Here is a 14172-nt window from a genome sequence, read left to right as displayed (position 1 = left end):
AGCAGGTTTCTCGCTGAGCAAGGAGCCCAGGACTCTGGGATCATGACCTGAGCCGAAGGCAGTCGCTTAATGCCTGAGACACCCAGGTGCCCCAAGTTGTTTTCGTTTTTAAAAAATCTATCTTTAGGGGTACCTGGGTGGCTCAGTGGGTTAAAGCCTCTGCCTTTGGCTCAGGTTGTGATCCCAGGGTCCTGGGATCGAGCCCCGCATCAGGCTTCCTGCTCAGCGGGGAGCCTGCTTCCTCCTCTCTCTCTCTGCCTGCCTCTCTGCCTACTTGAGATCTCTGACTATCAAATAAATAAATAAAATCTTCTTTAAAAAATCTATCTTTGGGACGCCTGGGTGGCTCAGTTGGTTGGACGACTGCCTTCGGCTCAGGGCGTGATCCTGGAGTCCCGGGATCGAGTCCCACATCAGGCTCCCAGCTCCATGGGGAGTCTGCTTCGCTCTCTGACCTTCTCCTCGCTCATGCTCTCTCTCACTGTCTCTCTCTCTCAAATAAATAAATAAAATCTTAAAAAAAAAAATCTATCTTTAATAAGAATCTTTCCATGTGGAAAGATCCTTTAGATGGAACCTTCTCAGGGACGGAAGATGAAAACTGAGCCTTCCGTCCTCAGGCTGCGCCGAGGGTGTCATGTGCTCCAGCGTCTCAGCCTTCCCACCTGCTTCTACTCACACCCACGCTGTGGCACCTCGACCTCAGAGGGCCCCTTGCTGCCTCCAATTCTGTCACTTCCTCTGAGCACTGGCTTAACACTCCTCCTCCAGGAAGGAGTCCCTGTCCACAGGCTAGAGCTCCCCGACCCCTGCACCCTGACCACTTCCTAACACAGATTCCCCTGCTCACCTGCTGGGACACAGCTCTAATGCCTCACCTAGAAGCTCCCTGAATTTCTATCTTGTTTTCCCCCCAGAGCACCCTGAGCTTGTCTTTCACACAGAGGGGGAGCTCAGTAAGTATGGGGTCTAGAAAACCCATCCATGGCCCTGGGGTTTGACCTAACTCCAGCAGGGGCAGGCTGACCACATCTTGGGGGTGCACTGTCTAGAATGGAGATGGGTAACCAGTTAGGGCAGCAGCAGGGCCAGGGGTGGGGTGGAATTGTGAATGTTCTCAGGGCCAGGAGCCCATGCTCTGTGCAGTTTAAGCAAACCTTAGTAGAACCCTGAGTATCAATAGTGGTGAAAACCAAGAAAAAGCAGGCTGGAAACAAGGGTTGGAGGACAGAAACAGGACTGGGACAAATGCAAGGATCGGGAGCAGAGGGACTCTAACCGAAGAGATCACTGATTCATGAGCACCCGTGGAGCCTGAGCCCAGCCCCCAAGGACCACAGAGGGAGAGCAACAGCCATTATGGGAAGGCATTAACCGGGGAGGACTTGGTGGAGGTGGTAGCGGGCCTATGTATTCGCCAGGGATAGAGGAATGGTTTGTGCCTGAGAAGATGGACACCGGTTGGAGGGGAAGTCTCTGGCTCAAATGCAGGAGGGGAAACCAGGAGAGTAAACATGACTGGCCTCAGTGGGGCAAAGCTGACCAGGTAGGTTTAGGCCAGGCTGGGAGAGGCCTTAAGAGTGAATCTTTTGGGGGGAGACCTGGGTGGCTCAGTTGCTAAGCATCTGCCTTTGGCTCCGGTCATGGTCCCAGGGTCCTGGGATCGAGCCCCCGCACTGGGGGGCCCAGTGCCCGCTTGTGTTGCCTCTCACTCTGTCTCTCTCTCTGTCAAATAAACAAACAAAATATTAAAAAAAAAAAAGAAGAAGAAGAAGAAGAAGAAGAAGAAGAAGAAGAAGAAGTGGTGGATCCTTTGGGCACTGGGGACCCAGAGAAGGTTTCTGAGTTAGGGAAATGCCCCCCACCCCGACGATGGCAGAGTATATTTGAGAGGAGGCTGGTGCAGTGGGAATAGGGATGCAAGGTGTGGAGGTAAGAGACACCGCAGAGAAAGAAGCACTGGGACGGGGGTCAGGGGGTGGCTGGTAGCTGGACACAGGGATGGGAGCAGGTCAAAGATGACCCCCAGGAAGAGAAATCACCATTGACAGAGGGGAAGCTGCAGGTAAGAGCTGGCCTCAGGGAGGACCAAGAGCCAGATTTCAGAGTCCTATACCACGTGGTCCCACACAGCACCTGGGATTCACAGCTGGCTAGTAGGGTACCAGCAAGAACAGCTTCCCACTCCCTTCCCTTTGAGTTCCAGCCCTCCTCCTGGGGAGCCCTAGCTCCTTCAGCTATCAGTGGTCCCGCAGCTTCGCCCCTGAATCCCATGAAGCATCTACTCACAGCTCCTCCAGGAAGCGGAGGTGGTGGAAGAGGCCAGGCTGCAGCTCCGTGAGGTTGTTCATGCTCAGGTCTCTGCATGGAGAGAAAACGGGAAGGGAGCTGTGAGCCGCCCATTAGTCCCAACCTGTGCTATCCAGGTCCAGACACCCACAGAGAGCTCCAGCCGTTCCCGCAGCATACCCCACGCCCAGACACACCGTGCCATCAAATTCCAAAGCCAGCCTGGCAGGAGCAGGTGCGGTCTCTAAGAGTGAGCACTGGGCTGGAAGTCAGGCCTTCCAGGTCCACCTGTGTGCAATCCCTCCATGGTTTCCAACTTTGCCCTCTGCCCGCCTCCTCCCTCAGCCAGACTCCCCCAAGAATGACTGTGGTTAGGACTATGAAGGAGGCTGACGTCCATACAATGGGAGAAGCTAGAGAATCATCCGCAGCGTTTCAGAGCATGAGGGGAGGGGTCACTTAATACAAGTGATGCCTCACGCATTCTTTTTACCAAAGGGGAATCTGAAGCCTAGAGATTACTGCCATTATGCTCTGTAGAGGCAGTTTGTGCATATCCATGCACTGGTGTGCCCATCCCTGCAACGGCCACGTGGGATCATCCTATTACTCAATCCCAGAACCAGTGGGATTTCGCTGCCCTCTGTGTTCTCTGCCAGTCGCTTTCCTGTTGGCTTTCCTCCTGTACGCTCCTGCTACCAGAGGACCTCCAGCATGTCCCCAAAGATGCCTAGCTTCTAGAGGCACATCCTGATTCCTCCAAGGACTCCTACTTTGGATCATTCCAACCTTCCCATATCCCGTGAGAGACCCAGTGGGTGGTTTCATGGTTACTGTCCTCTAAAGATACCTCAACACAAAAGAACCACAATATTAACAGCTGACACTTACAAGGCCTACTGTGTCAGTCACTGGCTAATCTTTAACCAAATAATTCCATGTAATTCTCACAACACCCCCAAGGTAGATTCCTTTGTCCTCTCCATTTCACATTCAAGAAAACAAAAAGGAAAAAACATTGGGCTTTGGAGTCAAAAGGCCCTGAGGTCAACTCTGTCTTCTACTCACTTATCAGACCTTGGGATTTTTTTTTTTTTTCTTTCTTTTCAGACCTTGGGATTTTAACCACTGTGACCGTCAGTATCCTCATCCATAAAAATGGGATGAATAACACCAAACTCCTAAGGGCTTTATAAGCGAACCAGTGCTTACAGAATGCCCAACAAATAGTATACACGGTATTTGCTTTCTTCCTGCCACCCGCCCTTCGGTGACCTGTGCACAAGTGTCCTAGCCCAACAGGTGCGGGAGCTCAGTGGGCAGGAGTTGGGCTTTCACTGCTTGGTCACTTATTGTGTTAGCATTTCCTTCTCCGCTTGTGTCTGGGTGAGCAATAGCGTCTCAAGACTTCATGTGTGTGCATCTCACACATTTGGGTTCCATCCTATTTCAAACTCTTAAAAGCTGCTTCCTACTTCTGCCAGCCCTCTCCCTGAGGGGTACAGAGGTGGGTCCAAACCAGACCACCAGATGGCTAGGCACCACCCCCAGGCTGGCCTGCAGCTTTCTCCCTTCCTTAGGAATGCACTTTTGCTGTCAAACCTGAGTGTCTCCCTTTTCCCCCAAGAAATGAGTGTGCTTTATGTAGACGCTCAGAAAGGCAGGCTAGAGATGATGGGGAAATGTGTGCTTGGGAGCCCAGTTCCAATCTATAAAAAGACTGTTTAGTCTCAAATGTTTTATCTTTGATAAAGCTTAGACTCTGGACACCATGTCCTCTAAAGAAGGAAGACATTCCATTCAGAGAGGAGCCAAGGAACTGGCCTGTTGAACTCAGGGATGCTTCTTGTCCACAGCTCCCTCTCTGCTCCATGTGGGGACAGGAGGGCCATCCCTGGGCCTGTCCCATCCAGAAGAGGGCTAGGCAGAAGCGGGGGTGGAGGTGGCTGGTGTGCTGATGGCCATGGTTTAAGGAGCAGAACCAAGAGAGTTCGCTGATGGATTTTCTGTCAGAGCCCCACTAGCCTGGGCTTCCCGTGCAGAGGTGAAGACGCAGGGGTGCACAGAACGGTGGTAGGGGAAGGAATGTCAAGGTCCACAGAACCTGCGTCTGACTGGACTCCTCCCCTTTGAGTCCTGGGCCTGGCTCATTCTCAGCCAGGCAGGGAGGCACAAGGTGCCCCAAAAACGATTACCTCTAAATATTTACCCTGTGCATTTCTGAACGTGTCTCCACAGGAACGGCAGCGGGAGTTCAAGGAGCACACGGGGCATGTGACTCAGACCTCATCACTCAGCTGTCCCTCCAGGGGCCGCACCTCAGAGGCTCTGATGTGGCTCCATGCCCCCACCCCACTCCCCCCGCCCCCCCCACCCTAACTAGCGGCCTCATTGTTCTCCCCTGGGGAGGAGGGGGCCTGGACCCCACAGCCCGCCCCCACATCCTGCCCAAGACAACACACAGCCCAGCTGCAGGGCTCAGTAAGGAGGGGCACCGGAGGGTGGATTTCCAATGCTGGGGGTGGGGAGCCCCATTCAGACCTGGCCCTCTCAAAAAAGGCAAGGGGTAGGGCTCATGCCCAGAAAAGGGAGAGGAAGAGGAATGCGTAGAGCTGAGAGAGGGAGGTGCAGGGCAGGTTTCAGAGCTGAGATCCTCCAAGCTGATGCCACAGGCCCTGGGAACAGCGGAGGGCCCTGGCAAGAGGCACCAGGCCCTGCTTGGGGGAGAGGTGCGCCTGGGCAGTCTCAGGCAGGCGGGGGGAGTTGCATGCAGGCCCTCTGAACACAGGGATCATCCTGGAAAATGGTGGTTCTAAGACAGTACTTCCCTTGGTGGGGGGCGGGGGAGGCGAGGTCAGTTGTCCTTGTGCAAGCCAGAGAGCACACTCAGGCCATGCTTGGACTCAAGACAAAGAAGAGGGCATCCAATCCTGGGGGGCAGGGGTGGATGCTGGGGTTTGCTTGTGGTCACATCTGCTTGGCTGTATGATCTTGTCGGTATCTACAAGGTGGGGGAGGCCTGTATTGGGGTATACAAGCTCTTGGCTGTGCCTGTCTTGTAGGGTGCTGGGCATGCATGTGCCATGTGTGAGGACATGTGCATATCTAGAATGTGCACACTGGACTAGCATACTGTTAAAAGTCATAAACGTTCTCAGAGCATCACATGTTAAAAGATAGAAATTCTTTGGGAGAAACAAACAGCCTCACCCAAGTCTCACTCCTGGGGCTGGAAACCTTTTCTGGCTGTGTGACCTCTGGTGAGCCGGGTTCCTTCTCTTGGCTTCAGGGCTCCTCTCCGGCCTATCTCCTGGCCCCAGGAAGGGGCATAGGTCCCTCAGTGACCCTCTCTGCGGGTCCAACTTGTGGCTGAATTAGACACAACACGCCTGAACTGAAACAAACCCTCCTCTACGATTGCTCCGTGGCCACTGCGAATACACACATGCGCATGTATGCATATTCACATGGACGCGCACGCAGGCATGCACGCGCGCGCACGCACTACAGGTCGCCTGACCAACTTCCCGACCAACTTCCCGACCAACTTTCTGGGCATGAGAGCTGACCCGTGTAGTTATACACACGCACGCACACACACACTCAGAAGGGACCGGTGTATTTACACACACGTGCACGCACACACACACTCAGAAGGGCCCTGCTTTGTTCCGTCTCTGCTGTTGTCGCTTTGAAATCCTTAACAAATTCTGAACAGGAGGAACCACATTTTCATGTTGCACTGAGCCCTGCAAATTGCTTCTCTCAATCAAACTGCGGGGGATCGAGGGGATGGGTTGCAACCCCATTCTGAAGTTTTCTTGCAGGACTCAGAGGGGCTATATATTCTTCTAGCTGGACACAACCGTGGGTTGGTGGGCGGGGGGGCGGGAGAGTGTCAGTGGGGCGAGGCTGGCAGGAGGGAGGCGAGTGAAGAGAGGGGCAGCCCTGGGCACAGGAAGTGGAAGTTTCTGGCTGCACATTAGGAAAATGTTCTCAGAGTTTTACCCTGTGAGGCAACCAGACCACCCAAGGAAGCTGGGTGAGGCAGTAGTGTCACCATGGAGACGAGGAACAGGGTTTGATAAGAGGGAGGATGCTGGGGAACTAAGGGGACAGACAGCAGCAAGACCCGAAACTGGAGGGGGGTGGGGCAATAGGGGACCCTACCCCCTGGCGATCTGGCTGATACCCAAGCGTGCTGGTGAAGTTGTTCTGTTTGCATTTTTCCTTTGGGAGAAGAAACAGAGAAAAGCGAATCCCCTGGGCTCTGCTGGGACAGGCCTGGGAGGACTGTCCCCACCTGGCTGGAGAAGAAGCCCGGGAAACAGGGTCCCTTCGACACTGTCTCCACCACGAGCCAAGATTGCCCATCTCTGCAGCCAGGTGAAGGGCAGTTAGAGTGAGTAGGAGATGAGCCCCTGTCGCCAGGCATGACGCCCAAGCTCACCTCCTCCACGCAGCCCTGCCCAGCCTGGAGGCAGAGCTGGTGTGGTGTCCTCTGGGTACCTACAATATTCTGTACACGCTCCCTCAGCGACGATGGCTGAGCTCCTGCTATGTCTCTAGTGCTGTACCCACCTTCATTATTACACCAGCACAAGGCTAATTAGCTGCATGACTCTGGTCATGCTACTTGACATTAAGCCTCCATTTTCCCATCTGTAAAATAGGGATGATAATAACAGTACTTACCTCACGCTAGTTGTAGCAATAATTACACGAGTTACTAAATGTAAAACAAACATAGTGCTTAATAGATCTTATTAATATTATACTCATCTAACTAAATTATAATGATTAGTATGAGTTCAAGGTGAGGCCTTCATCTTAGACCTCTCTGTATCCTCCAATCCTGGCAGGATACCTGGCAAATAGGGGTGTACAATAGACATGCAAATGAATGTATTACTGGAGATCGATGATCCTGCCTTCCTTGGCTTCTCTTCCTGTGGCTGACAGTCTTGCTCCTAGGAAGTTCTTCTTGTTGTCTAATTTGAGTTTCTCCCAATGATATGTTAAGGGCGTAAACCTCCGTAAAGAACCTAGTCAGTGCTTAGTTCCAGTCTGGTGCACAACCCATGGGGCCTGTTGATAACAATGTTCACTCGTCTCTCCATCTAGCATCGTCTAGAGAAGGTAAAAGTGAGGTCATTTTCTGAAGGATCCCTTGAAGCACCTATCGTGAACCTTCAGGTTTCTTTTTGGGCTTTTCCTCTGAGGGCAACAGTCTCTGGTTAGGGCCTAATGTGCTACCACAACATCCCTTCCTCACAAGGGCCAGGCCAGTCCTGGCGCGTTTCCTGCTATGATGGGAGACAGCTTGGGGGTTGACGGGGAACAGGATGAGCCAGGGTAGAAATTGTCCAGTGAGGGGGATGGGGAAGTCCCTCCCACTGAAAAGGGCCAGTAGACAGGCTGGCTGCCCCAGGAACCATCTGGCACTCAGGAAACACTTGCTGAATTCCTCGGTCACCAAGAGAGGCAGGTGACAGGGGAAAGGGGAAAGAATGTGAATCTGGAATCAGGAAAGCTGGTTCAGTGAAGCCAATACCAAGGTTCTCCCCCGACCCACAATCCCTACAGATCATTCTTTCTGACTGGCTGCAGTGTGCCTAGCATAGATAGGGCTAGGCATCCCAGAAGGGAGACAAAGCATAGGAAGGGTCTGGGCCCTCCAAGAGTTTATAGTGTTGCTGGGGAAGGATTGTTTACTCACAGAGTAGCAACGAAAACCCACATATGTATTCTGCTTTGTGGTTTACAAGTGACTCCCTCAACCACGATCCCAATTAAGTTCTGAGCTGTGTGTCTAGACTCAAGACTAAAACAGAGGTTCAGATGGGGGAAAGGGTAAACCAGCATGGCTTCCTGGGACAGAAACGAGGGTGGGATGTTTATGAGACATGAGTAGCTTACAGAACTGAGTTCGGAGTGGAAAGCACCCAGAGAACACCCCATGTTACGCAGTGGGGAGGGGGCTCGTCAGCACAGTGGACAGGGCTGGCCATTCACCGCAGGACTGTTAGCAACCCTGAGCTTGCTCCTTGGTGCTGGTAGCATTTCCTCATTGTTGTGACCATCCAAAACACCCCATGCATTTCCAAATACCCCTGAAGGAAAGGTGCTTGCCTCTTCTTGCACTCAATCAGTTTACAAGCAAGGAAACAGATCCAAAGCCGGACAAAGTGATCTAACGTCACATAGCAAGTTGATGGCAGTGAGAATTAGGTCTCCTAAACCCCAGGGCAATGCTCTTGCCACCCCACCACATTGATCTTGGGTTTTCTAAAGCAGCTTCCCCTTGCCCAGCTGATTCCCTTATAGGTGGCACGACTTTATCAGAGATGACGTGGTACCAGCTCTCTTCTTTGAGATTCTAAACACACTAGTTGACACAAAGTTCTCTTGGGTTTCTGCAATTTTCCCAGATTTCCAAACAAGGGAGAGTACTGCAATCAGGATAAAATGTATCTGTCTTCACAAGGCAGCGGGGACACATTCTCTTAGGCTTTGCACAAAGTCTTACGTGAGAACAATGCTGTAGTTTTCAATACAAGTACTTTCGCTTCATTGTTTTATGTCCCAGCTCCCCTGTTTGTAACAAGCAAGTTTTCCAGCCTGCCTGGAGGCACAGGAGGGTGTGGAATGGAGGGACTTAGCAGACAGCATACAAGAAGCTGGAGGGGTGGCCGGGATGGGCATGGCTCCCCAGACTTGGGGTTCATTTGTAAGGGGAAAGAAAATCCCCAGTAGTTGCTGCCCAGATCTGAGGCTTGCACAAGGAAGAGAACCAGGGAGAGCCAGGACACCCAGAGCATTCTCAGGTGATCCAATTTATTAAGGCAGGGCAGGGAGGGTGAGGGTGAGGGAAGGAGACGTTCTTATAGGTCAGGTGAAAGAAAAGAACAAGGTTTTTTGGTTTTTTTGTTTGTTTGTTTGTTTGTTTGTTTTTTAAGTCCTGGGTTAAAAGACCACAGAAGTCAGGGAAAGTCACTCCTGGGTATCATGATACTTCCTCTGTGTGGCGTGGGTCTTAAGTTCTGATGGCAGAGAAAGAAGGCCAAGAAGGGAAGAGGCCCAGGAGAGGTCCCTCCCATCCAAAGATGCTAGATCTGGGAAAAGGCGTTTTGGGGCGATCAGAACCAACCTCAGACCAAACTCTATGGCTCTGCCTTCTTCTTGTTGAACAAAGAAGGGGGAAATCTGACAGCAATAGCATGTCAAAGGTGTGGGTGCCTGGGCAGAGCAAAGACGGGGACAGGCACTGGGACTAGAGTTGGAGTTCTGGGCTGGGCTCTGACCCTCAGTTCTGCAGGGGAATCCCTTTGTGAGGGAGTCAGGCTCATCCCAGGCTAAGGGACATCTCTGGCTCTGTGGGGCAAAGTGGCTAAGGTGGGGTAGCCCCCAGTGTCCCTGAATTCCTGTCAGAAGTGTTACAACAGGTCAGGTGCACGTGCTCCTTCCACGCCAGGCAATTAGTCATGACCCTCAGAGAACTTGCACTGGACGGTCAAGAGTTGGGCTGGTGGGAGCTGACTCTCGTCCATGCCCAGAGCCAGGCGAAGGCCCTCATGAGCGAAGCATGGCCCAGGGATTGCATAATATGTGTATGCATGTGCTTCTCCCCCACGGCCAAGCCATGCCACCCACAGGTGGAGAACTTGAAAGGGACCCAGGTGTCCTAGGCCCAGGCAGGGTGGTCTGAGAACAGCCCATGAACATGAAAGGACAGAGCCTCAGGAAGCTGGGGAGGATGGGCTCTGGACTCCCTTCTCTCCTCTCTTTCTCCTGAGAGGCAGCATAGACCTCCACGGTCCAGTGCAATAGCCATCACCCATGTACAACTATTTCAATTTAAGTTCACTAAAATGAAGTCCAATTAAAAATTGAGTTCCTCAACTCCACTAGGCACAGTTCAAGGATCAACAGCCACACATGGCTAGTGGCTACCACAATGGACAGCGCAGATCTAGAGCACGTCCTTCATCACAAGGACGTTGGACAGCACCAGTAACAGCCTCTGGAGGTGAACCTGTGTTTGCTTCCCTGTTCTGCCACTTACCAGCTGTGTGATTTTAAGCAAATTAATTCTCTCTATGCCTCAGTTTCCCCACTGGTAAAGTGCTCAGCCAGTGCCTGGCACAGAGTAAATAAGCAACCAGTACGACCCGCAAGCACCTCTGCCTGCCTCCACCATTCACTGAGACCCAGCTCAAGTGCCTCCTCCTATAGGAAGCCTCCAGTCTTCATCCACACATTTCTTTATCCAGCCATGTGTCATTCAACCAACATTTGCTGAGCACCCACTATATACGAGGCACTGGGCTTGCTAGGTGGTGAAGCTACAAAGTCCAATAATGTATGATCCCTCCCCTCAAGGAACCCAGTCCAGTGGGGACATTACCAAGAGTGGACAATTACAAGCCTGAGTGACAAGTGCTGGGACTGAGAGGCTTGAGTGTCACAGGCCACCTCATCAAGCTCTGGTCTCCCCTGACCTGCCAGCATCTTTTCCAGCCCTCATTCCCACCTCTAACTCCACCTAGAAGAGCACCGTTTCTGTGCACGGAGTCGTATGGGTGTGAACTTGCTGCCCTCTCAGACTTGTAGCATCTCAGAGAGGATGGTGCTGTCCCATTGGGAGAAACCTCCCCAAGGGGAAGAACCACGTGTCTCTCGGTGGACTGGGGAAATCCCTGAGGGGCTGGGTGGGGTGGGGAGCTGAGGGGGCACAGGTGGGAAGGACTAGGGCCGAGTGAGAGCTGCAGGTGGGGCCCACTTTGTGCACAGACCACAGCCCGGAGCCCTGTTTGTTTAGCTGAGGCTCCTGGTCCTGCTGCCTTTAGCCTTTATTGCACTGGATAAAGGGACAGGGTGTGTCTGGGTGGAAAACGGAAGAAACACCCCTGTATTCAGAGTCACATACCTCCTACCCCCACCTTTCAGATGGAAGGTTTCCTCTCACATCAGGATCCCTTCCCCTTCCCCACCCAGCACCACTTATCTCCATGAACAAACACATGAGGGAGCCCCCGATTGCCACTTACTCCCACCCCAGCCAGGGGCAGCACCCAGACCCCCAGCGAAAAGGTTTTCAAACTTGGACCTGGTCCCAGCTTCTACCTGAATCAAGTAGGAAAGAGCAAAAGCTGGAAGTTCAGAGCATGTAATAAGAGCTTCTTCTGCCGAGGCAGACACTGCTTTACAAAGGCTTTACAGACCCATTTTACAGAGGAGACTCAGCAAAACCGAGGTCCCTCTGATGCCAAAGTCCCAAATCGTGTCCAACCCACCCCTCTGCCTCTCCAGTTCCCCTCCATCTGAATGTTTGTCACAGTTCATAGAGTTCTGGTGCATCCTTGGTATCATTTAACTTGATGCTTTTATCAAGCCAGGGAGTGAAGCATTATTTATTCCCATTTTAAGTGAAGAAACGGAGGCTGGTAAATACTGAGCTACCTCACGTCTACTCACAGTTAATAAGCAGCAGACCCAAAGGCCTGCCAGCTCACTCTGTTGAACCCAGCTGCACACCGGAGCAGAGAGGGGAGCTGGAGGCCCTTGAGCAGGCAGCAGCTTGGCAGCTCGGTCCCTGAGGGCACCAGCGTTGTGAGGCTGGCCCTGGAGCTGAAGGGCCTGGAAGCTGAAGGGAGGCAGTGGGTCATTTGCATCTCCGGGAATAATGCAGGGGAATTAGGGCCTTGGGGAGAGCCCCACCCATCTCATCATTGTCAGGTTCTGAGTCCTGCTCTCAGGGGCCCCTGGGAACCAGTGGAACTTTCCAGAACTCTGCTCCCCTCCTCCAATCCCACCTGGGCATGCCTCTCGGCCACGGGGAGGTCCTGCCACACCCATGTCGGCAGGCTGCTGAGGTCCCCAATGACTGGTGCTCCAGAGACTCCTGTCTTCTCTCTGACAAATCTCTCCAGTCCTCCCGCTGCCTCCATTCCACCCTCTGGCTGGTCCCCAATGACCTACCCCCTTCCCTAACTCCCTACCTATTGGCTTCATCAGATTCGTACAAAGACTAGATGCAAGATCTAGATCTAACATCCCTGCCCGGCGAGAAGTTCTTCCTGAAGTCTAGCCTCACTTCCTCATGCTGCAGTTGGGCTGTACAGAGTTGTGGGCCTTCTGTTAGGGTGTCGTATCTTGTGGGCTCGGGTGTCAGACTGCCCGGAGTTTGTATCTTGGCCCCACTACTTACCAGTTGTTTGACATTGGGCAAGTTACCTTTCCTCTTTGGGCTTTAGTTTCTGCATCTCAAACAGGTTATGTAATGGTTCCTCTTACAGGAATTGTGAGGGTTACATGGGACAATTCTTGTGTGTCGGGGGTCGTGGCTGGGCCTCCCAAGTGGCATGAATGCCAGTTAACATCCCTCCCCTCCTCTGCGTTCAACCCCTAGAGCCCCTCCGGGAGAAGCAGCACGGTAGGGTCACAACGGAAATGGGGTAGGGAGGCAGAAGGGAGGGGAAGAAAAGGGAGGGGAGGGCGTTCTGGGTCAGCCCTGCCCTTAGGAGGCACCAGCTGCCACGTCTCTCTGCTGCTTCCAAGTGAGTGCCACCTGCCCCAGCCCTGATCTTCGCATCCTTTGATCTTCTGATCTCTGGCCAGGGTCCCCCAGCCAAAGGCATTCCTGTCTCCAGGCCTCCTCCAAGGAAGAGCAAAGGGCTGGGCTCCTGCCCCTTCTCCCAGGCTCCTCCCTCCTCCCTGTGGAGTGTGTGTGTGTGTGTGTGTGTGTGTGCGTGTGTGTGTAACCAGGACTGCCACAGAAGCCCTGGGACAAGGTGTCTGGGGGAGAGGGACATAGAGAAAGGCTGGTCACTGGACTGCCAGTGGGCAGAGTGGCCTGGGCTGGGCCAGGCAGAGGCACCTCCTGGAGTGGTGCCTTCAGCCTCAGTTCCCTGTTCCGAGTGCCCTTGCGTGCCGAGCCTCGCTGAGCACTGGAGGAGGCATATGTGTGCCCGTGTATACAGACAGGGAGGGCCCATCTGATACATACCTGTATCCCTGGGGCAAATAATACATTACATGTTAATTAAAAAAAAGATAAGTCTACATCTTAATCTCTGGACATTGTGAATATGACCATACTTAAGACAAGGGTCATTGCAGTTATAATTAAGAGAAGGATCTTGAAATGAGGAGAGCGTCTTGGTTTATCTGAATGGGCCCTAAGTTCAATGACAAGTGCCCTTATGAGACATACACAGAGAAGAAAGTGATGTGGAGACAGAGGCAGAGATTGGAGTGACGTGGCCACAGCTAGAAGAGATGCATGGTGGATTCTTCCCTAGAGCCTCTGTATTGAGTGGAGCCCTGCTGCCATCTTGATTTTGGATTCTGGCCTCCAGCACAATTCTCCAGAGAATCAATTCCTGTTGTTTTAAGTCACCCAGTTCACGCTACTTCGTAATAGGAGCCACGGGAAAGTATACAGTAAGTAGTCCGATGGGTCTCAGCATACTGAGGGTCCTTGAGGCCTTGTGGCAGACTCCCCTGCCCAGCCCTCTCCTTACCCTCTGCCACTGGCCCCCCGACCTGAGATGATCAGACCAAGCTGATGAGCCATCCCACATTCAGCTAGGAAACTCATTCTCCCCCTGGAGACTCCCCCCAGATCTATGACCCAGCAATTGCACTCCTGGATGTATAACCAACAGAAACACACCCAGACGCTCACCAAACGTACAAAACTCCCCATGTTGGTACTACCCACAAAGCCCCCAAACTGGGACGTGTCCAAGGCTCGTCAGCAGTAGAATGGATAGACTGTACTGTGTTCTCCTGAAGTGAGTCTGCGCAGCAATGAGCGAGAGTGAGCCACGGCTGTCCCCAAAAGCGTAGTATGGACATATACTTCAACACAGCGAGGGA

At 52.8% G+C, this 14172-nt stretch overlaps 1 protein-coding gene across 1 annotated transcript in view; it reads right to left on the bottom strand.

Moving 5' to 3' along the window:
• LGR6 (leucine rich repeat containing G protein-coupled receptor 6) overlaps positions 1–14172 on the bottom strand; it is a 119868-nt gene that overhangs the window by 90250 nt on the left and 15446 nt on the right. Inside the window, exon 2 of the mRNA XM_044267607.1 lies at positions 2290–2361. Coding sequence (XP_044123542.1) covers positions 2290–2361 — 72 coding nt within the window. The remainder of the gene's footprint in view (positions 1–2289; positions 2362–14172) is intronic.

Source organism: Neovison vison, chromosome 10 (genome assembly GCF_020171115.1).
Source record: "Neovison vison isolate M4711 chromosome 10, ASM_NN_V1, whole genome shotgun sequence".
Taxonomy (NCBI): domain Eukaryota; kingdom Metazoa; phylum Chordata; class Mammalia; order Carnivora; family Mustelidae; genus Neogale; species Neogale vison.
Note: the sequence above shows the minus strand (reverse complement) of the source record. Positions and strands in the feature narration are given on the sequence as shown.